Below are 23,426 nucleotides of genomic sequence, written 5' to 3'. Positions count from 1 at the left end.
GAAAGCAGTGTGGCAGAGAAATGGAAAAGGACACCAGAGGAAATGGATGGGAAAAGGGAATAAGGGCAAAAGTGAACCGGAGAGAAGCATGTGAGGAAATTTCAACATGCTTGAAAGGGAGGAGGTGAAGGTTGGAAAAACTAGTCTGAGGGCAAAACTGACTGTACTGGAACAAATGGAGACTGCTAATGAATGGTGGAAGAGAGAGGGCTGTAAGTGGGAACAGAATTCAAAATCCTGGCATCTTTGTTAGTAGGGGTGGAATAGAGGAAAAGATACTGTTCTGGTTATGGACACCTGAAGGATAGACAGGAGTAAAGGAACATGCTCAAAGTGGCGAGGACTCTTGTTATCCAAAACTCCTCTTCCAGATTTTTACCCAAAAGTGAGACAGGGCAAGAGGTAAAACAATAATATCTGACTCCTTTCAGCCCTTGAAACAAGCTTGTTTTTATGAAGTGTAAGGAGATGCCATTAAGTTACTACATTGCAAGTGATGCATTTTTTTCATCAGCTAACGACATTTTTTCATTCCCCTTTCGGCGCCTAACTGATGTTAAAATGAGTTTCAGTCTCTGATTAGTTCCAAAGTCTGTGGAGATGTGTACAAGAGCAGCTTTTCCTCTCTTGCATAAGTTTTCAATTCTTAATGTTTAAATGTGCTCATCTTCAGCACCTGCTGAAGGATGCGGTGCATCAGCTTCCATTGCTTTGGAAGCCTGTGCTATGTATCAAAACCTCTCTGATTTTACAGTCTCCAGCAAGGTGGTCCTGCTTTTAGATCATTCAGTTCATCCCCTTTGAGACACACCTGTGCAAGAATGTGAACTTAGCCTGGAGCTTTCTTCCCTCTGAAACATGTCAGCCATGTGCTAAAATCAGGATACAGGTCATGGCCTGAAGTGTGTGGCTCAGCTGTGTTGGCTGTGGAGAACAGCAAAGGCAAAGAGATGACTGACTTGTACAGCAGTACTGTAGCTATCAAAATGTAAGGAAGTTTGATTAAGTATGATCTCAACACCCTTTTCCTGCAACACCCTGTGTTGTGTTTGCAAAGTGTTTGTTAGTGTCTCAGAGCCCTTAGAACAGCAAGATCCAGGAGTCAGAAGGACAAAAGAAACGCAGTCCAGAAACCCAATTCCTGGACATATGCCTTTGAGAAATGTGGTGCATTAAAGGATTTTTTCTTTGGTTACTTCCTCTTTCCTTGCTTCCTCCAGTCTTTGTTATTCCCAGCAACGACTTTATTTGCTTATTTGCTTCTTCCCAAACCACTGGACAGACAGGGGCTTCATCAGGGAGCAGTTTAGCTGGAGTGGGCAAAACAATGGGGCTTTAATCAGGGTGCCTCCAGCAGCCACTGCTGGCCAGAGGTTTCTCTGAATTCCCAACATGGAACAGTTGCCTCTTTCATGAAGTGCCTGTGGGATGAGCACAGGATTGCTACACCCAAAGCATTTTCATGCAGCCACAGCTCTCTGAAAGGAAACGCTGCTGAGGACACCGCCTGCAACGCCCCAAGCTACTGGGGTGACCAGCATGAGAGAGTCTTTCTTCCAGGCCTGGGCTGTGTTTGCCTTCCACATGCAATCTGTGAATAGCTCAAGTCTGGAAAGTGTTTAGGAAAGCATCTAACTTTTCTCTTAAAGGAGCAAAAAAGAAAGAGGGAAAAAGAAAAAGAGAATGTCAGGGATAAAGAAATAGTTTCCAGTGAGTTGATGCAGTGTGGCCAAACTATTTGTAATAATTTCCTTTAAATTCCTTTTATATAGAAAGAATTAAATATGAAATCATGAATCAGGAAGCAGTCATCCTGCCAGCCAGTGACATGTACAGAGGGATCAGAGCAAAGTGAGAAAGACACAGAACAGCAGGAGACTTGCAAAAACCTTTTTTAGCTCTCTCTTTTTCTTCCTCTTTTTGTTTAGTGTCCACATTCATGTAGAACTAACATTTCTGACCCAAAAGGAGCTGCAGGAGTCTCCTGCTGTTCCTTGTCTCTCCAATGGCAGCCCTAAACCTTCCTGTCTTGATGTGTCTCATCTGTCTGTGTTTCCTGATGGATGTTGCAGTCCCCAGATGTTTGGATACCTGATTCATCTCAAAGAAGACTGTGAAACATTAGGTATTTTTAAATACCCTGTTTTATAATTGCTTTGTTTAACTTTGCGACATTCTGAACTCATGCAAGGCAATAATAAAAATCACTGCTGTTTTCTTTCAAAGTTTTTTGCCATTACTGCTTCTAAATTTGTGTGCACACAATGGCTTTTGCCTTTGCGCTAGCAAGGCTGTAACATTCCTGTTTCCTGAATTCGTATTTTTCCAATGGCTTTTTTTTTCAAACCCTCTGTGAAGGTTCCAATCAGGAGTGCCCAGGATTTTGTGTAAAGGAGGATGGACGTTACCCAACTGCTACCAAACTGAAGTTAAGAAATTTCCTCAACAAAACCTGAAGTCAGAAAAAACAGACCTTGTGCCTGTTGTCTACAAAGGTCTGCTGGCTCACAAAGCTGACTTGAGTTGCATTTGAGTTTTGCATATCTCAGAATCCTTCTGGATTACACTCTGGAGCTCTCACACTGGCCTTTGCTGTGTCTCAGCCAAAGTTGGAGATGAAGATGCCTCTCTGAATCCCTGTTCATTTCTTGAACTTATTCTTCTCAGATTGCTCTAATCAGGGCTGAATTTGAAGTACAGACGCCTGACTTCAATTTCCCTGAAATACAGGGTGTTCAGCTGCAGGATTTTTATCTGAGACTGTCTCTACCTTGGCTCCAAGGGAAAGGAGAATAAATACTGCAGGCCAGGAGACTGCAGATGCAAAAAATTATAGGCTTTAAAATGTCATTGGCTGAGCACATAATAGATATTCTTCACATTTTATGATTAACTGTTGTGTTCTGTTGGCCAGTGCTGCCTTCCTGATCCAATTTATAAAGGAGTCTCAGGTCAGGGTGAGGCAAGCCAGATTCAAAACTGGATTTCCTGAGAACACCACTATCTTTTGCAACTTTTCCTTAGTTTTCTCTGAGCAGGACAAGCTTGCCTATGTACATCTGACTGTGACTCCCATTCGCTTTGCCCTCTCCCCTTCCATTCGTAGTCCAACAAGACATCATCCACCCAAATATCTGCTTGCAGACTGAAAAACCAACTGGTTTATGAACCAGCTTATGCAGCTGAATCATGCCCAGCATTTCAGATCAAGGGAAGTGCATTATGTGTAGGATTCATACAACTGTCTCCCATCTCTGGCCAGAACCATCATAGACACTGGGATGACCTGAATGCTGTGTGTGAAACCAATCTCTACACGGGGCCATCTGTGCCCAGGGGACCAGGGCACTGGTCTTTAAACCTTGGCAGCTGTATCTGCACTCGATGGATTTGTATTGATGTGTTTCCTTGCAACTCCTTTCATCCGCTGCTCAGGTGGGCCAGAGGCACAGCTGGCCTCACTGAATGTCCCCTGCCTGGCATCCTCTCGTGTATGAAGCTGTGGAATGGAAGGGGATGTGCAAAGCATTGTGGAAAAGTTGGATAGAGCAGGGCTGTACAAGCCAAGACATCCAGTTAGGAACACACCCCTTGTCTGTACATTGTGCCACAAGCCTTCCCTAGCATGAGGCTCTTGTCACTCGGTGTGTCCTTTCAAGCACTCCATACACAGAGTCTCTCACAGTGGGACACAAGCAGTTCAAGGGATTTTCATGCTGTCAGAAAAAGAGTGTCTTCATTTTGTTACTGTGGCTCTGAAAGGTTTTTCCAGCACCTTGCAGCCCTCTGACTCCTTGCTTCCATTTCAGCATGCTGCCTTTAACCACTGAGCTCCTCCAGAAGCACAGCCTCCATGGCATGGGGCCAGCCTCTGACCTCAGTGATACTAGTATAAATCTGGGATACTGCAGCCAACTGGTATGGAAGTACTCAGCTCTGAATGTACAGAAAGTGTTCCCAGCCATAAAGGGACTTGTGATTTAGGTTAGTGAAACAGCAGATCAAAAGCAGCTTCTGTGTGATGGGGATACTTGCAAATCTCTCTTGTGAAAAAGTGTTTCTACAACATCCACACTTTCCCTGTTACTACCAGAGTGAGCCGTGAATTAATTCCAAGGAAGTCCAAGGAATGCACCAGAACTCAACTGATGCCAAGAACGAGAAAAAGAACCAAATTTAGATGGATTTGTCAACAGAAGGTAGACTGTTGTAATTTGCTGCAGTTGACAGTGAAGTCAGTGGTGCTGTCAGCTCCAAGAGAAGTAGGTTGTGTTGGCCTAGGGCACTTCTCAGATTGCTGAGAAACTCTTGGTGAGGCTGGATATGGATCAGAGGAGTGCTCAAGTTGAAACTTCTATGACAGTGTCTGGATAGGAGGTGTTGGAGACCTGGAGACAAGGCATTGTCTGTTTTGGGTGCACTTGGCACAGAATGACCTTCCTTGAATGAAGCCAAGCTGCAGACAAATATGATCTTTTGTGAGACTTTCAGCAAAATTCCTCTTTGCCCAGGGTCCCTTTTTGCTGTAAATGAAGAAAATTAATTGATAATAAAGAGTAGGAAAAGGCATTGTGATAGGAAAAGATTAACTGAACCTGAGAGATGCAGAGCAGAGAGCAGGAAGAGCCTCAGCTCATTCCTAAATTGCATCGCATCCTTACCGTAATGCTTCCCGAGAAAGTGCGGTAGAGCAGCAGTGCTCAGACTTCTCAGGCTGAAGCCAAACGTTATTTCAGAACAACTGAGAGGTCATGACCAAAATTTTGCAGCATGTTGGTAGGCAAAGCAGAGAGAGAGAGAGCAGGACAAAAGCCCTGAAGATCCCCCTTGGTGGAAACTCTTCAGGAGCAATGCTAGGGCAACCCTTTCTGGGCAGTGCAGACTATAAGTGTTTCTTGTGATGGGGCAGAAAAATATGGCCTGTGGTTGGTAGTTGACTCAGCTGATTTTCCCCATTCCTTCCAAGAACTCTGCTCTGGGATGCTGTGACAGCAGGCAGACACATTTTATGGGCAGTTCCCAGAGGTCAGGCAGAGCCTGCTGGGCTCAGCACAGGCTCTCCTGTGAGCTTACAGGGAGCAACATGGGTCAGGAAGGTCCAAGGTCACCTCAGAGCAGTCCTGGGGGCATCTGAGGAGGTCTCTGGGGCAGGATATGCCTGTTCATCCCATTCCTACCCTGACATACATACATGTGGATGTGAGGGAAGCCATTTCTATGTGGAATTCAGCAGAGCTAGAGCAGTCATGAGATCTGAGTTCTGACAGCCCTGCAGTCTGTTGGCTCAGGAGGCAGCAATAATGCATATTTTGGAGCCTTCCTCCAGACAAAGGAGGGAATGTATCTGAAGGGGTGGATATCCATCCCATTATCCAAAGAAAGCCCTGAGCCCCCAGCATGGTTTTCCACTCTGCCTGGTAGCATCAGCAGCTGCTGGTTTGGAACAGTCTGCATGTCCTTGTGTGAGCCAGGGCAGCTGGAGGTGGATTTGTTTTCTGTTGATTTCATGGCAATGTTGCTGCTTCAGGCCACTGCCTTGGTGTGAGGAACAGCAACATCCTAGAGGAGACGCCCAGTGAACTGCTGACTGTTCCACGGCTACCCAATCCGCATGCCCAGCGTGGGAAGTGGTCAGACCACCCTGACGGCATCAACAAAGCCGTCATGTTTGCTGACATTTCAAGGGAACAGAGGAGGGAACAAAAGCTGGGAACAAAAGCTAGGAACAAAAGTCTTTGATGCAGTTTAGAGCTGCAGTTGGAAGATATGGGCCTGAATTGTAAATGGCAGATCCAAGTGCCTTTTTGCTGGGGAGGGATTTTAAACCTCCATCCAGGTCCCAAAGGTGGGGCTTGAGTCTGAATTCCAGGGAAAGAAAATTACGCTGCAAACTGAGTTCACTGGGAAATCAAAATGAAAGGTAAGAAAAGGAAAACAATGGGTAGCTGAGGAGATGGAGGAAGTCAGTAGACAAGGAATGCAAGAAGTGTGGTAAAACTGATATGTAAACACACAGAGCATCTTTTCCAAGGAATTCAGGCCTCTCCTCACCCATCCCCACCCCCAACCTCCCTTCCGTGAAATGTTCAGAAATGTTGCAGTTTCTCCTTAGTTGACCCCTTGGTAGCGTCTAGCTATTATTGTGGTATTCTGTTATGAGACAACCATTCAGGAAAAAAAAAAGAGAAGAAATATAGAAGTGACACCAAGCCACAGAGCACAGGACCAGTTCCAAACATGCCCAGGCACAGAGCTACTGAAGTCTGGTCTTCTGGCACAAACTGACTTCTAGGACAAACAACCCAAAAGGTTTCTCTAACCATCTGATGATGTCTGATGCAAATCTCCTGAGGTTTTAGCCTGTGTGTTCAGGTTTAGGGTAGAAGTTTGGGTAGGGAGATTCTTTCTGGTTTGGTGGAAGTTTGGGGCAACTTGATCCTCTTCCAGAAAAACAAAACACATTTGTGTGAGATTTTCAGCTCAACTTTCTGTGTCAGTGATTCTGACAAACCAGTCGCAACCTCTGCATAGTTTACCAGCTTCTGAATTTTTGAAGGTAGGTTTCTATTTGCCAGGAGTTGAGATAGAAGAAAACTGGCTCTTAACCTTAGGTCTTCCACTATCTCAGTGTATGACTCAGGCTGCCAAATCATTCCTGTTTCTCCTGTTTGCACCTATGGGATGAGAATGATCCTTATCCTCTGTTAATTCATGACTCCTTGCCCATGGCTTAGATTTTTGCTGACAGAAGCAAAGCACATTTTGTGAGACTGTGCTGAGGTTTTATCCTCACAATGGGGGACGTGACATACAAGCAAGACTTCAAATGAGGGGTTTTTGTGTCCTGGGGGTTGAAAAGCGAACCATAGGACACTCATCTCCTTTTTTCTCATTCACTGACAAGAGACACATGCAATATTCTGGGCTTCAGCTTGCAAAGAACAGTGCTGCTGTCCTCAGAAGTGTACAGGGAGGAGCAAACACTAGACAGACATTGATGATATCACTCAATGTCCATTAGAGCTGGTTCCTGTTTTGCTCTGTACTGTACTCCATCTTCCCCTACCACAAGACTTCCTTTCATCCAGAACTGGAATATAAAAGGAGAAACTACCCCTAAATAAAATTTCACCAGAAGGTTTAATCGCGTTAAAAATAATGATAAAGGAGTGAACATATTTCACCTTCTAGAAACAGTGTATTTGGTGGTCAAAAAATGGAACAGAATGCATGCATTCTGGTGAAACATTTTGATTTTGTGACATGCACACTTTCCCACTGGAAAATCTTTCAGCTGGATGATTTTCAAGTGGTCTTTCTTCCCACATGCTTTAGTATCCAGTTTAAACTCCAGCTGCTGGTTGTGGTTGTCCCTTGCTGTAGCGAGTGCTGGCACTTATGCTTTCCTTTAACACAGCAAACTCTTCCAGGGAATCTTTCTGTGGCTTAACAGGCGTCACCTGATTATGGCACGGGAAGGCCGGTGAGATGGTTTTGCCTTTGTCTCAGTGGCCGGTGCACAACCATTCCGTTCAGAGCGATCTCCTGATGGATTTTGAATATCCAGGAAGCTCGCGTCCCACCCTCTCCCTGAGAGGGCAATTCTACACGATAATATGTCTCAGTGTTAGGAGGTTTTTGCTGCTCTTTAATATCCTCTCACATTTTCATTCACTGGTAGCTACAAGCCCTTGCTCCCACAGAGGCAGCTGTTTCCCTCCATGTTATGCCTCCCCTGTGCAGACCACTACTTCTGTGCCTTCGTTTCTCTCCTGGTCATTCGGGCCAGCTGTGCCTATTTACCACCAGCGCTTTGTTCTTCCTTGCTAGTTAATCCCTGTAGGTCATTAGAGTTTCTGCTCCTTTTCTCTTCCTCCTCCCCATATGCTGCATGGTATCCTGTTTTCCTTGTAACTGTAGCCACACTGCGGGGCTGAAAGACTCAAGGATTTTTCCATTAATAATCCCCACGCCCTTTTCCTGGTCAGTACACTGCTTAAGAGGGATTGAGGTAATTCATTCACAAATAGCAGGCGGTACTTAGAGAGGGGGAGAGCGACAGGAAGATGCCGGCTCGGTGGGGTCTGTTTCTCTTGTGTGACCCTTCATCCAGGGTGGTTTTCCTCCTGGAGCAGCTCGTTGTCCCCCATCCCACTGTCGTGTGTGAGCACTGGCACGACTCCGGCTATGGGAGGCACACCTTCTGTGCTTGGGAATGTTTGCTCCAGTGTCAGCGCTGGAGAGAATGTAGGTGGGCTTTTCTCCTTCGCCTCTTACACCCTCACCAGCCGTTAAGATGTTGCAATTGCACCTTGAGTAAGAATTTCTTCTGGTGAGGAAAACTAAGCCCCAGTTCGCTCTCTTGCAGCTCTGCTGGCTCTGCCAGACTCGGGGCCACATCTGCTGTTGGACTACAGTTCCATACAGCTGGAATAATTTTGTCAGCCTCTGTGGCAATTCATGGACAGAATTTGAAAGTATAGTCCTTTGCTAAGTTACTGCAGTGTCACAGGAAGGCATCTAGGCCACAGATAGGAAAAAAAGAGAGAAAAATCACATTATAACAATATATTTTATTGGCAAGTACCTGTGACTCATCCCAGAGGACCATTAGGAGCAGTAGTTCTAGACAGTCTGCTAAGGGACAGGTCCTGTTCTGGTTATTGCTGTGCACGGCTTAGTAAACACCCTCCCCACCTGTTTGGTTACAGTGGTATGGACATGGTATAGAAAATGCTGGGGGGCTCTGCTTCCCCAGTCAAGGGAAACCCTTTCTTGCTGGGGTGCATGTCCTGAGGGGACCCAACTCCTTGCTCTGTGAGGGAGGCCTTGGGACTCTTGTGGCTGAAATCCTGTGAAGGGCAGGCAGCACTGTTGCCCTGACTGGCTGTGCTCCTCGCCCTCTGCCCTGCTGTATGTCCCTGTAGCCACAGGCTCCACAAGTGTTTCTTACACTGTGCAGCAAACTGCAGATGTCCTGGTGGGAGATGGGACAAGCCCATCAGTTTCTCTAAAGGGACAAATGCAAATCTTAAATTCCATGGGGCTGGGGGAGTCCTGAAATGATGTCTGGTTAGGTTTCCTCTTCTCGGCTGTGGCAGTGGCGCACACAATGGCAGTCTGTGGAGCTGAAGTGATTCAGCTTGGTGTCAGCTGTGTTCTGCACATTTGTCACCCATTTTCTCCACTTTTGGTGAAACAGTGCTGGCAGTGGTAGTGATTCCTCCATTTGAGAGAATAAAAAAGAAGGCAATAGTCTGGTGTAAAGGTCTTGGCATTTCCTACAGCTTATGACAGCGCTGCTGGAATGCAGGGGCTGTGGCTGTAGCTATTCTATTGTGAGCTTACATTCCTTAGCAGTGGGAAATCAGCAGCTGTAATTAGTCTCTGATGTTCTCTGCTAATAAGTGATTTTCTGGTACTTGCAAATACCAGCATCCCTAAGACACATCTGTATTGTTTTGACCTCTTATCTCTTCTCTCGCCTTCTCATTGAGAGGGTCCCCAGATGTTCTCCAAGACTACTTGGAAAAAAACCATCCACCCCTGCTCCTCCCTATTACATCCCTTTCTCCTGTATTTTTTTTTTTTTTCTTTCACGGCCACTGTGAAGGAAAATGGTTCCTGCTAGTCCATGGAAAAGGACACAGATGCCGTCAGGAAGCCCATTTGCTTTGGGAGGAAGAGGGACCTGACATCAACAGGAAGAGCTGTGCAGCAGATCTGCTCCTGCCTCTCAGAGAGGGGGGCCTTGAAAACAATGTCAGCTCACAGTTTAGGACTGGCCAGCAGGAAACGCATGCACCCTGGTGTTTGCTGTGCAGAGGAAATGATAAGCACTACCTGGCCTGACTCGGAGCAGAGATAGCATGGGGAAAAAAAAAAGCGGGGGAGGGGGAGCGGGAAAGTTGTTTTTCTTCATCCTGGTTCAGAGCCTGTCCTTTGCAAAATGGAAAAAAAATAAAGAGTGAAATATGGAATATATCAGGAATCTATTGGGGGGCTTGGAAACCAAGGAACACAATTGCCAAGTGATTAGATTTACTGCTTTAGTAACTGCTTGATATTGGGTTTTTTCCATTATTAGCACTGAGAATGACCCTCAGTTTGATAACCCCTGGCATGCATATTTACTGAGAGGTGAAGGGAGCAAGAGGCTTGTATCCCCTGTGGAACTGAGGGGATTTTTTTTGTGCGGAAAAGACATGGGGACAGTGCTACCACTGGGAGCAGAAGGACCTTGGGAGCACAAAGAAAAGTATTGTATAAATGGATATCTTTCCTGACTTGTCCTTACTAGGTGAGGGGACACCATCATGCTGTATATTTTATTTAGCTTTATTTCTTTTCCTCTTTTACCAGTGTCTTTACAAGCAACATTGTGCCTCTCATCACTGGCCATCTGACAGATTTAGTTTCTATTTCTGATGCCCTTACACCCCTGGCAGGTAGTTGCAGAGATACAGACCCTGGAGTTTAGCCTTGGAAAACCATTCCTTGTGCTCTGAATGCATCTCAGTAGTTGTGTGCTGACTTTCTGAGGTGGAGGTGGGCAGACACAAACAGCACGGCAGGAAACATTCCAAACAATCCTAGCCCAGCATCAGCCTCTAGAAGGCTGGGAGGTGTTGTGACACCATCTGCAAATGTTGTTCTGCCTCCTTTGCTGTCCTTGCTGTTTCTCCCAGGCTCTGGAGAGCGAGCAAACTGCCCTCTTGCAACATATGTGAGCACTGATGTGCCACAAGGCTGGCAGATGGAGCAGTGCTGTGCTCCCTGCTGTTTCTGCAAGAAGCCCTGAAGGAGCAGCACCACATCCAGATGTCTGAATCAGGCTGTTCAGCAGCTTCTTCTCGAGCTCTTTACCCTCCCTGTTGTATGGAAAGGAAAAGAAGATCCTTGTGAACATGGCTGTAAGAGTACACTTCAGAGTACTGCAGCCTCTGAAGATGAAAAAGTGTAGCCAATATGACCCATATGCCTTGGGCTGCCCTTCTTAACTAAGTGAGCACTCAGGTGAGTGAAATAATATCCACTGAGACTTGTGCTGGACTTGCTGATGCAGATATCCATGCATGCTTGAGGAACAGCCCCCCAGACCTTGGCTGTGAGTGCTTCACCCAGCAAAGCCTTCAACAGCAACAAGCAGGGCAATGCTACAACAAGCAAGAGCACCAGCATGTCATGATGTATCCCCCAGCCCTATGACACTGGCCTAGCATGACTTTCACATCTTTTGACTTTGTTAGGCTTTGATTGACACCTCATTAAAACCCAGCTATTTCTCTAAGGAGAGTTTCCTGGTAATGCACATGAAACCTCACACATGCACACACGTACATACATAAACAAATTTAGCTGTATGTGTAAAAATACATTCATATGTGTATATGTATGCATACACATTTATTTGCTGATATACATTTATTTATGTGTAGAGTTATGTGTGTCTGATCAGGTGCTGCTGCTTCTGGCAGAATTTTCTCCATGTTTTTTGGACGCAGAAACTGATCCCACAGACTGTTGTGATCGTATGCCCTGGGCACTACGTAGGATGGGTAGAACAGCACCTTGTTTCACCAGAAAAACACCAGCAATCTGAGTCACCTACAGCTTAATCCTCTTCAAATAAAGACTGACCTGTTTTCAGCCTCCTCTGAGCGGGGTTGGGAGGAGCATGTCTAGGTGACCTTCTACTGCCTGCAGAAGTCTTCGTTTTCCACTTTTTGTTGAGACTTGCACCATCATTTTGTGCCCCTGTAAAGCTGGTGAGAATGCTTCTATCATTCATGTATCTCCTTTGCTTTTGCATGCCACAGTAAAAGGTAAGAGGGAGTAGAGCAAATTGATTTTTTTTTCTTTTGTTTTTTGTTTTTGTGGAAGATACTGTTGAGTCCAATGGGACTTTTTCTATGAGTGTGTTTCTTTGGGTCAGGCCCAGGCAACCTGGCAATGAAAACTCTCAGTCTAAATATATGCTCAGCAACTGAGCAAAGATGGAATGGATTTGGTGCTGCTTGGCTACAAATCATAGTGACTGATTATTGCTAGTGCCTTTGCATGTTTGTTTTCAATCAGATTGACATCATAAAGCCTTATTTACTTTTTCGCAAAAGTCTGTTTGCATTTGCCTTTCACTTCTCATTTGCAGCCGTTATGGGTTTGCATTTGGGCTCCTCATCTGTCTGCCTGTGATATGTAATGATCCTCAGCAATTTTTCCTTCTCTTTGCCCTAAGTTGTTGAGTGTCTGTAAAAGAGCCCATTTGAAATAACCTCTGGAAATTGCTGTACCGCTCTTGACTAGGAGAGCCCTAGAGGCAAGATCAGTGAGAGGCCTGAGTGAAAGAACATTGCTACATAACCTAGTGTCAGTCTGCATCACTCCATAAGTGTGACAGAGGCCAAAAGAAAAAGAAGGGAGAAGATATAAATAAGTGCTGTGAGATTCAACCATACCATTTTTCTTCCACATGAGAGCTTGGTCCGGGACCAGCTTCTCTTTTACTTTATACCTTCCTACCTAACGATAACCTGGGCTCTCAGTGGGGTGATGGACTCCTGTTGTCTCTTTCACACAAATGAGCTCATTGGTACTGCCATCCTGAGTTATCTGGCACAGCTGGATGTGTGCTTCAAAGGTTAGGAGTGGGTGTCATGAATTCTTGTGAATGTGTGACGAGCATGAAAGGAGAACCATGAGTGCTGATGGACCTCCATCCTCTCCTTGCACATTTGAAGGGGCAACAGAAATTTCCAGGGGAAAAACAGCAGAGAGAACTGCAGAGCAGCCCACTTTGCTGCAGCATGTGTGTTCATGAGATAACATCCCAGTTTCTTGCTTCATCCTGTCTCTTCCCCAGCCTTCCAATAGCATTAATTTGGGAATTAGTTGCTTTGTCACCACTATGCCATCACTACAAAAGTGAAGTAAGGATCTGTTGAACAGTGAGAGATCATTACAGAGCAGCATATATACTGCAGGCAGATTCCATGTCCTCTAGAGATTGCTACAGATTTCAGTGTGTGGAGATGGTATTTGTGAGAGGCACAGTACAAAGGACTTCAAAACTTTAACTAGTCACTGGTATTTTTCAGGTGCACATCAAGACCTAAGCGCTCAGAATTTCCTTCTAACAGCCCCAAAAGTCTGCCTTATAAAGAGAAACCTGGAATCCCTATTGCCTAGCACACTAGAGTCCAAGTTGAAAAGGACTAAGGGACAAACTAACACTGACAGCCAGGTAGGGAGCATTGATCCCATTGAATTGCTGCTCTCCTGATTCTGGGGTCCTAAGAATCCTGTGTAGGAATCTCAAAGTCTCAAGGGAGATTTTGGTTTCTGCACTCTTATAACAGTCAAGAAGCATGTGTTAAAGCTTACAAGTTGCCTCCAGAGTAATTTTGGGACTGTAAAAAGATGAACAGGTGGCAGGCCCAGGTAAAAGATGGAAACTATACTTGTTTTTTAACTTTCTTCTGAAGCTCTTTTAAATGAAAACATGTAGATCAAAATCTGGTGAGAGGAGGAAGAAACTTATGGAGTCCATATAATTTTGTTGCTTTGCTGCCAGCAATTAAGTGGTTTAGCATGGCTTATTTTGGATTCTGTGCTTAAGAGGAGAGCAGAGGAAGAAAGGAAAGCATGATACAGAAAACATGCTATAACTTGTTTATTGATCTGGATGAAGGACAGTAGGCTCTCAAGAGACTTCAGATGAAGCCTACATTACTGGCTTTCCATCCCATCACCCAACACTTACCTGGGCTCTTCCCTGGCAGGCTGCTTCTCCCAGCTCCCTTGAGCTGCAGCATCGGCATCACCCCAGTTCTGCACTCCATCCGCTGGTGCAGCCTTTGGATTTGCTAGTGATTTTAGTATGTCACCAGAATCAAGGTCAATGGCAGAATTCCTGTCTTACAGCTTGCTTATCATCCCACTATCTAGGCATTTACCAAGACAGAGGTCAATTCATTACATGCAGTTTCAAAACTGTTCTGATATTTTCTATACTTACACCCGAGTCCATTTCCAGAAACAGCATAAATTGTCCAGTTACTCCTATCTTCCCAATTACTTGTGCTGTGGTAAAAAAAGTGCTGTACAATATCCCCCTAATCTGCTGTGGATCAGGGCTGTTAGGATTTGAATGGTTAGCTGAGGACATGCACAGCTCATTGATCTGCTGGCCAGTACCTGAGCCACTGTTTTCCGAGGTGGTTGTACCACAGTCATAAAAGTTAAGAGTGGAGATATCCTGTTCTGTTATCTGTTTTTTTTTTTTTTTTTTTTTTTCAGGAAATTGTCAGCAGGATGTTTTCCTAACAAAACTATTCTAGTATTTAGTGCAACCTCTTTCAAAAGTGCCTGTGTGACAGAATTTGCCAGCCATGTCAAGGTAAAGTCACATTTCAGAGGGGCACAGTGACCACCGGGGCTGAGAGTCAGCACTCAGGGTCTGCTTTGGCAGTGCTTTCTCTTAGGCTTTCTTTGATGTGTGCTGTCTATGAGCCAGCCAGGTCTGCCACAGACTTTTTTGTTCCTGCTTCAAACATCACAGTTGTCAGATCTGCTTTGGAAAATCAGGAGTTCCTACATGTCTTAGGTATGTTAGATGTAAGCTGAGTATCATATCCATGAGGGAAAAACCATGCTTGGTGGTGGTGCTATTGACTTCACCCAAACTCGCAGCTGAGCCTGCAGGTTTTGTTGAAATGTGTGTGGCTGAAATCAGAAGGCCACCTCCCAAAGAGCACTCAGTGTTTCCACTTCCCACGCAGGCCATGGAAGGTGATGGCTCGCAGCTTTTGACAGATTTGAGATCTGTTTTTCCTACATTTTTGCCCTCCAAATCACAACTGTGCACAGGATGGTGCTTTCATCGCAGGGAATGGCACTGTTGTGATAACCTTTGTGACATTGCAGGGGCATTTCCCACAGAAGCAAAAGGGAGAAAATACATGAAGTGTGTAACTTACACAGTGAATCTTTTTTTTTCTTTTTTTTTTTGTGCTGTCCATGTGGACAGGATCACCTTGATGCCAACCATTCATCATTTTAAGCTGTGTTTATGGCAGCTAAGGGAGAAAAGCCAAGGTGAATTGTAACAAGTTGGTTTGGTTTTAAGCCTGTTCGGTGCTGTTTACCTGTCTCATGCTGTTTAAATTCAGGGGCGTGTGTGCATGGAGGGGTTGTGGCAGCTTAGCCACAGCTAACAGCCAAATTCAACACTGGAATTTGGGAGTAAGACAGGTTTTGCCTTTTTTTTTTTTTTTTTTTTTTTTCTGTGAAATGAATTTAGTGTGAAATGAATTTAGTGCTGGTGAAAACTATGCACAGACATCCTGGAGACCGAAGCTCTTTGTTATTGCATCATTTATGTCCTGACAGGGCAAACCATCCCCTTTCCCAGCTCTGCCAACTTTATCTCTGAGCAGGAGAAACCCTCTGCAGGGATTTTGGATGCTGTGGTCCCTTCCATCCCTGCCTGCTGCTGACAAGGAGACAGTGGAAGGCAAAGGAAATGCTACGTGGTGGGAAGGCAGGATTTATCCTCAGCTGCCACTGGTTAGGGCTGTGCACTGGCAGAAAATCTGGTGTCGTGTCTGATGTGCTGCACCAGGGCTTGGGTGAGCTGCAGGGAGGAGAGCACAGTTTGATCTGCTCTCGAATCTATTTCTCAACCTTATGCCTAGTGAAAATTAGGCAATGTCAGCAAAAAAGTAAAAAAAATATAGTGAATCAGCTTTAAAACTCGTGATTTACAGTAAAAAGTCAGGAAATACAAAAAAAATCATATCAGAGATACTGATGATCAAGTATGTTGCCATTTGTAAAATGTTGTTCCTTTCCTGTGATTAGGAGGCCAACTGAAAACATTAATTTGTTCTGTTTTGTTATTTTTTGGTACAAAATAACAGCTCCTTCTTAGTACACACTGAAACACTTTTTAAAAGGAAATATTTCCTATTTTAGTAATTTAAATTGAAACAGGAGACTTTTGACCTTCATTGTCATGGTATTGACATAGCATGATAGGAAGCATGCACTGCTATTGAGGGTAACGGAAGAAAATTTAAAAAGTACTAATGTATAACAAAACCAAAATGATGAAATAAAAATGCCTGCAACGTTTTTCTTTTTATGGTGCAGGATTTATTTTGGGGAGAAATTAAAAAAAAATCCAAACTATTTTTTTTTACAAGTCAAAAATCAAAAAAAAGGTGTTCCAGGTGAAATGAATGATCTGCATTTATCCTTTCAATAGCTGAACTAAAATTGAAATAAAATTAGAGAGGACATGAAACCTCCACCATGTGGCAAAAACCAGCTACCAAGGAGGCCCTGAGCATCTCTGTTGCAAGTACTTATCCTTACAAGGAGTAGTCTGAGAAAATAGCAGAAGGATAATGTAACAAATTAAGCCTGCTGCTATTCAGTCCAGTTCAGTGCAGGGTACCCTGAACACATGGCCCAGTCCAGGTTTGCTAATTTACTGTCTAACTGGGCACTTATTCACACTGACTGCTTAGGGTGTCTGACTTAGCAACCTCTTCCCTGGGGTCCCTGTGTAGCCCATGGAGACTCAGAGTTTCTTCTGGAAGGTGGCACTGAAAGTCACAGGACATTGCCTGCATCTCCTGCTGGACCAGCCTCTTCCTTGCTCTTTCCTGCCTTTGGTGGGAGGCCAGGAGGCCATCCTTCCACTTGGTCACTTTGGATGGTGTCACTCCCTCTTTTCTTAGTGATCTCTCCTGCTTGGGCTGCCTGGGGATTTAAATAGGGACATGCTTAAAGATCTCTGGAGATTAGATCCAAAATGCTGAATCTAGTGCCAGATGAAGCCTTTGTCAGGCAGGCACCTTTATTGCTGGTGGGGAGGTTTGGTGGGTGGGAAGGGACAGGACAAGGGAGAGCCAGCAGTGCTAGGAGGCAGGAATTTCAGTGAGGATTGCTGCCACTGGAATCTGGGGGGATCAGAAAGAGGACAACATGGTGCCTGACCCAGCCAGAGTAGCAGATGTGTAAAGGAGGTGACACGAGCTGTTGTCTTGGAAGGGACCCTGGTGAAGGTGCATGTCAGTGTACACTGAACTTGGAGGTGATATCCAGTGAGAGTGGAACGAGTTACTGTGACTGCCCTTCTGGTTTATTTTTGTCTAGGGGAAGAGAAGTATTGTCTTTTGTGTGCAGTATGTTTATAACTCAATTTCCCTTCTGACTGGTGCCTTGCTCCATGGTCTCTTGTCCTCCTCCATCTGGTTTCTATTGTAGTTTTAAATGAGGACAGTTTGGCTGTCTGGCAGAACAAGAGGGGTCTGTGTGACACCAGCTGCCCCTTCCAGCTTCTAAGCCTTCTAAGCTTCCAGCGCAGTTTTAATTATAGGAGGGTCAAGATTGGACTCCCTCCCCGCCACCTCCTCTCTGTGCCTGCACGTACAGCCCCTGCTGCAAATCCCCATCCAGGTCTGATCTTCCTTTGGGAGAGACCCAGCCCTGTGATTTACATGCCCTGTAACTTTGACAGAGACCTGTTGTAAAGCACATGCCAGAGCCTGTACCTTCCTGCATTCAGGGCTGATCCCAGCCTCAGTTCATCAGGAGCCACGTCTGAAATAATCCTACCAGCTCAGAAACTCCTGGAAGAGGGAGAGAGCAGCTCAGTGCTGCTCTAACATCACCACCCCCAAAAGCCCAAAAGGCTAAGCTTTGTACGAGATCAGAGCTGCTCAGGAATGCCAGAGCTACATGTCCTGCTCAAAGAAAACATTTATTGTGCTCCAGTCCCATCCAAGTGCTGCGTTTAGGGGCTTGATTTGCAGGAAGTTGATGTAGTCCCTTCTCCTCCAGAGATCTGAGGTCAAAGTCTTTAATTTTCAGTTGCAAGTGAAAAGTGTCCTATGTGGACTTTTTTTTTGACATCACAAAACTGCCACAAATTTTGGCATAACTGACTGCTTCTCTTCCTATGAGCCAAAGACCTGGTATGGCAGGAAATCTTGTACATGATGAGTGAAGGGCACTGGCAGAGGTATGTGAAAAGCCCAGAGTTGGAAAAGCAAGGAAAAGTGCAGGGCTGCAGTAAGAGATGCTGGCTGAGCTCAGTGCATATTGTCTATTTGCAATCTATAGGTTGCCTCTGCTGTGGAGTTTTTGCCCACTTTTAAAAATTGGTTGAATTTTATACATTTGCTACAGATTGTTCCCCTCAGGCTCCTGTTTTTTGCTTACCAATCCTCAACAGATGGATCTAGCCTTCTCTTCTTCTGTATAGGGGGTTTGCTTACCTGCCTGAGGCCTCTTGACCTAATTTACTCCAAGAGAACTTAGAACTCAGCCAAAAAAATTGTGTGATTTAATAGGTTTTACTTTCAAGAGGTCAAATTAGTCACAACAAACATCAGTATCTGCATTTTCAGTTGGTTTTCTTATTCTTAACACTGAGGTCTTAAAAGGTATCTAATAAAGGATGCTTTGTGCATGGCCCCATTTTTGGCAGCCAGGCACCATCATATGAGGCTTTTCTCCATGTAAGACTGTTAACCTTTAAACAAACCTTGTCATATGGCTATCATGATCAAATATGTTCTCTGTTCAATTAATTCTTTTTTCAGGTTGCATGGAGTTCAATGGTTTCTATTCTCTCACCCAGACAGATCTGAGGTGGACATGGATATGCTTAATTTTCATTTTTGCTGGTTATATGTCATTTACTCCGAGACCCCTGCCAAGAAGGAAATTTTAATATGCCATGTATGCATAGCTTCTACCATAAAGATGTTCAAGCCTGATTTTCCAGAAATGGAGATGGGGCCTGAAGTAATTTGTCTTTCTCTTTTTTTTTGATTTTTAGCATTCTCATTATCATATGATCTGAGTTCCCTACTGCAGTTCCAGATAATAAGGACTTACTCAGAGCTAGGAAGGTCCTCTTTTTTGGATGTGTCACTTGGACTTTTCTTGGAAGGATATTAAGGAAACTTCATACTACTCTTTTTTTTTTTTTTTTTTTTTTTTTTTTTTTCCCTCTGTCTCCTTCCACACCATTTAGCCCACATGGGAAATAGATGTTGCATGCACTGAAAGGAATGCTTCCCAGGTTCTTTCCTTTCTGGAAGGCTCTGATGCGCCCTCCCCTCCAAAGTCTTTGAGGAGGGAGTACCGTAACTCTGTGACTGTTGTGGACAAGGCTTTGACTCTGCAGGCTTCACCTGTTCTCTTTGCAATTTCATGGTTTCATGAACACTGTTGCAGGCTTAGGGCCTCTACCATGGGCTCCACGCAACAACTTGAGGGTCTTGAAAATCAGCACAAGGGCTTTGAGTGTGACACAACATGACCAATATACCCATGTTATGAGTGCCTGCTCCAAAAACCCATAAAGTCAATTTTTCCCTGCTGTTTTGGAGAAGCTCCTTTGACTGAGAAGAATTTGTCTGTTTAGACCGTTCAGGCTTCCAAGTAATCACTGAGACTTTGTGTACTCATGCATTTGGGTTGGCCAAAAGACAAGAGAAGGGACACCCAAAAGGACTTCTTCTTTACTTCCCTCAGCAAGTCAGGAGGCAGAAGGGCAGCACTTCCCTGACTGACTGGCTCAGTAGTAGAGTGTCACTGAGGTAGGTACAATCTTGTAGGCCTTCTCACCAGAGCCTTTGCCTTGCAGTGCTTGGCAGGGACAGGTCCACCCATGAGCTGACTCTGGCCTCAGTAGCTCTCATGAGAAAGAATAAAATAACGAAAATTGACAACGTACTAACTGTTTTTGTTCAGGCTATCATTGGAGTGCTGTCTTTGGACGCTATCTGATGAAGTACATGTTAATATGTCATTATAGTCCTGAACTTTGAGCAGAACAACTCAGGGAAGGTCCAGCCAGAGGCATTGTCTCCAGGGTGTCACGAAGATGCAGTAATTGCTATGGTCTAGCTTTCCAGTCAAATCTGTGGCTTAGCTGGTTTTCCCTCATACAGCTTTTGAAATGTGTAGCAGAGTCAGCATTACAGCAGGGAACTTTTGACTTGTGCATTTACTGACTTTTCTGCCTATGGCTGTGTGAAGCAATGCATTAAATACACAGTAGTTTCTAGCACCTAATAAGGAAGGGCTTTCTTACTGTTATTGTTATAGCTTGGGTTGTTATAGTACTGGGGACAGGGAGGCATGATCTGACCAAGAGAATGGGGGGTTCTTATACCTATATAATGGGGAAAAAATAAACATATACTTTGGGTCCAAGTCTGGATGTAAATGTTGTGCCTCAGGCTCCTCTCTGCTTTAAGACTGGTTAAGTCTTTGTCTAGTTCTGCTGATGAAGTTCTTTTGAAGCCGATGTCAGGTTTTGTCAGTGTGCAGATCTAGTCAATATTTGAACTTTATACCCCCTCAGTGGGATTTATGAGCACTAAACTGTGGGTATGTAGGCTTATATGGAAGTGTGAATGCTTCTCTGATTTTTATCCAAGCCAATGAGACCTTTTGGCACAATTCAGCGAGGCTGGAGCTCTATACTGGGGAGGGTGGAGGTTCCCAGGACCTCATGCTTTACCACATGCTTTCAATTAGAATGAAAGAGCTTCTTTTATTTTATTTTGGAAGGAAAAGGAAGAGAGGGAAACCCTACCTTTCTTTCTGCTATGTTACTTCAGGGTCAGTCACTGTCATATGTCAATGAGCGTTGCATGGCATAACCACAGCATATCCTCACGACCACTTCGCAGGGGTTATTTTTGATTTGCCCTGTGTTTCTCTCATTGCTGTACCTTTCCCTGCATCCACAGAGACCCTCAGCTGTTTTTTTATGAAGCTGTCTCCTCTGTGGTGACTTGTGGGAGCTGTCAGTGTGTATTTATTGGGCATCTTGCTTTGCTTTCCTCTCGTAGTCCCTTACGTGCTGAAGAGCTGTGCCGAGTTCATTGAGACTCATGGCATCGTGGATGGGATCTACCGGCTCTCAGGAGTGACATCCAACATACAGAAGTTGAGGTAAGGGCAATGTTTGGGACTCTCAGAGGGATTCAGGGACATTGCTCAGTACCTTTTTGGTGTTAGTCTTTCAGGTACAGACTGTGGCCAACACAGAGCTCCACACTGATGCAGAAGATAAACTGTCTTTGAAGTTGGTAACAGGGGAAGACAACATTTTAGGGATTAGCCCAAAAAACTCCTATATCTCCCTCTGCATCGATTAGTGGGAAAGGCATGGAGGGTCTCAGCACAAATGCTGAGTTGCTCTCTCTCACTTTGGGACAAAGCAATCTCTTTAAATCAGTTTGAGGTCCACTCCCTGTGTTAGGGATGATGGAGACTAACTGAAATCTCAGGGACTGAACTTGGGACACAGTCTGGGCCAGCAGAAACATCTCTGCTTTCCCATTTGTATTTTCTTTAGCTGTAAACGATTACATAGGGTGGAGTACTGGCCTGCTACAGCTCTTTTTTCACCCATATTGTTATGTTTCCATATTGTTTCAGACAAGAGTTTGTTTCTGACCAATGCCCAGATCTGACAAGGGAAGTTTACCTCCAGGACATCCACTGTGTGGGGTCACTCTGCAAGCTGTACTTCAGGGAACTGCCCAACCCTCTCCTCACTTATGAGCTCTACAAGAAATTCACGGTGAGACCCTTGGCTATTCTTGTTCCTCTCCAGCAGTGTGGATGTGCTGCAGATTCCTCCATGACAGCTGTTTGGGATTCACTCCAATGTCCTGGCTTCTGGTGCATCTATCCATATAAACACTTCTCAGTGCTCTTCCCTTCTCATTTCGTGTTGGCTCTCTTTCCCTGTCCTTGTTTCTTTTCACCATTTCATGTTTATTTCTCTCAGTTTGTCTGCTGTTTCCTCCCCTTCATCTTGCTCATTTTTTCACTGCATTGCTTCCCTGCTGCCTCTTTTTCTCCCCACTGTGCACCTCCTCCCAGCACTGCTAATTCTCTTTCTTTTCCTCATTACTGTCCATCACTGAGAATCTTCTGGGTCATCTGGGCTTGTGATCATAATCACAGGGGTGCGGTTTCCTCGTCCCTGTCCCTCCAACTGTCCCTGACACCTGCGCAAACTGATTGCCCAGCCCATGTGTAAAGCGTCAACTTTCCTGCATCTGTCACATTTTTCATACTATTTGTAGGACCGCAGATGAGGATACCGGTTGTGCCAGATACGGCATATCAGGTCCATCACGATCACATTATAAATACAAATGGCAGAGGAAAGTGGCAACTGGCCAAGCAGAAATCTCTGACTTAGTTTAAAGAGATTACAATTCAAAATGTAGTTACTTGATTCTGGAAAACAGCCATAGATTATATGTGGATACAGTTGGAGCTTAGGAGCAGACTGCGGGGGAGCAGAAATATAAGACCACAAAGCCTGAATTTTTAAGAGACTTGGCTAATTTTGATGACAGATAATATTTTATTAAAAGGTGGCACAGCAAGCTATGCTTGTTATTAAAGCTGACTGTTTCTCAGCACTCCAAATCTGCTTTCAGTTTTTTTATGACACCAACAAATTTACATCCCATCACTGAGGCTGAAATCTTGCATGCTGAAGGTATGCACTTTCAGCTAAAAGAATTCACCAACTTCTTAAGATAACTGGTGTGGGGGATGGGAAAGATTGTTTTCTCAGTGTTAGAAACATCCGTCCTTTGTTAAGAATTTCTGTCATCCTACTCTTTCCCATTTGCTGGGAGGAGGAGGCGACAGCCATTGCCAAAAATGCCAGAAGTTGCAGAGGAGAAGTTCTGCAAAATCAGGTGTTGCTGTCTTGGTTGCTTCAATCCCGAATCAGGCACTTCCAAGTGACACTGCTGTGGCACAGGAGGCACTGGGAGAGATCCATGGGGTCCTCATGAGGGGATGCTCTCCAATGACTCCCTGCTGCCTGCTCTGGGAAGAGGCATCATTGCAAGGGGTGCTTGCTGTGGGGTAAAGCCAGATGGGACCAGCCCAGCAGGAACTTGCTGTAAGAAGTCAGGTAGTTGTTAGGGACATGGCTCTGCTGGGGATCGTGGGGTGGGGAGCAGCTTGCTGGGCTGCCTGACAGATGTGTCTTGCTGTTCCAATGCCAAATTTTAAGTAAGATTGGTCTTTGTTTCAAGGTGATGTATTGTCACATCTTCAGGGAAAATCCTGAGCAGATTTGAAAAATAGACCTGTATCCTCAGGATATAAGGATTCTGAGGATATGGGGTACGATTGCTGGAGATAGTCAGGATGAATAGGATCTTGAAAATATAGGGTATCATTCAACCATTCACTGTAACTGATGAGTCTCATTCTTGTTGGAGCTATTTGGCTGGTGTCTTCCTGGCTATCACTACTGATTTATGAAAGAAAAAATGCTCTAAAGGAAACATTAAGATTTAGATGGAAACTTTTTTTAGGAAAGAATGTTTGCTGAAAAGTGAAGTTTTGGGATG

At 44.7% G+C, this 23,426-nt stretch overlaps 1 protein-coding gene across 1 annotated transcript in view; it reads left to right on the top strand.

Annotated features, from left to right (window-relative positions):
* ARHGAP31 (Rho GTPase activating protein 31) overlaps positions 1–23,426 on the top strand; it is a 60,712-nt gene that overhangs the window by 15,522 nt on the left and 21,764 nt on the right. The window contains exons 2-3 of the mRNA XM_066175271.1: positions 20,883–20,985; positions 21,475–21,619. Coding sequence (XP_066031368.1) covers positions 20,883–20,985; positions 21,475–21,619 — 248 coding nt within the window. The remainder of the gene's footprint in view (positions 1–20,882; positions 20,986–21,474; positions 21,620–23,426) is intronic.

This window comes from Chamaea fasciata, unplaced genomic scaffold (genome assembly GCF_029207755.1).
Source record: "Chamaea fasciata isolate MVZ Bird 193981 ecotype frontalis unplaced genomic scaffold, bChaFas1.0.hap1 SCAF_2, whole genome shotgun sequence".
In the NCBI taxonomy this organism is placed as follows: domain Eukaryota; kingdom Metazoa; phylum Chordata; class Aves; order Passeriformes; family Sylviidae; genus Chamaea; species Chamaea fasciata.
Note: the sequence above shows the minus strand (reverse complement) of the source record. Positions and strands in the feature narration are given on the sequence as shown.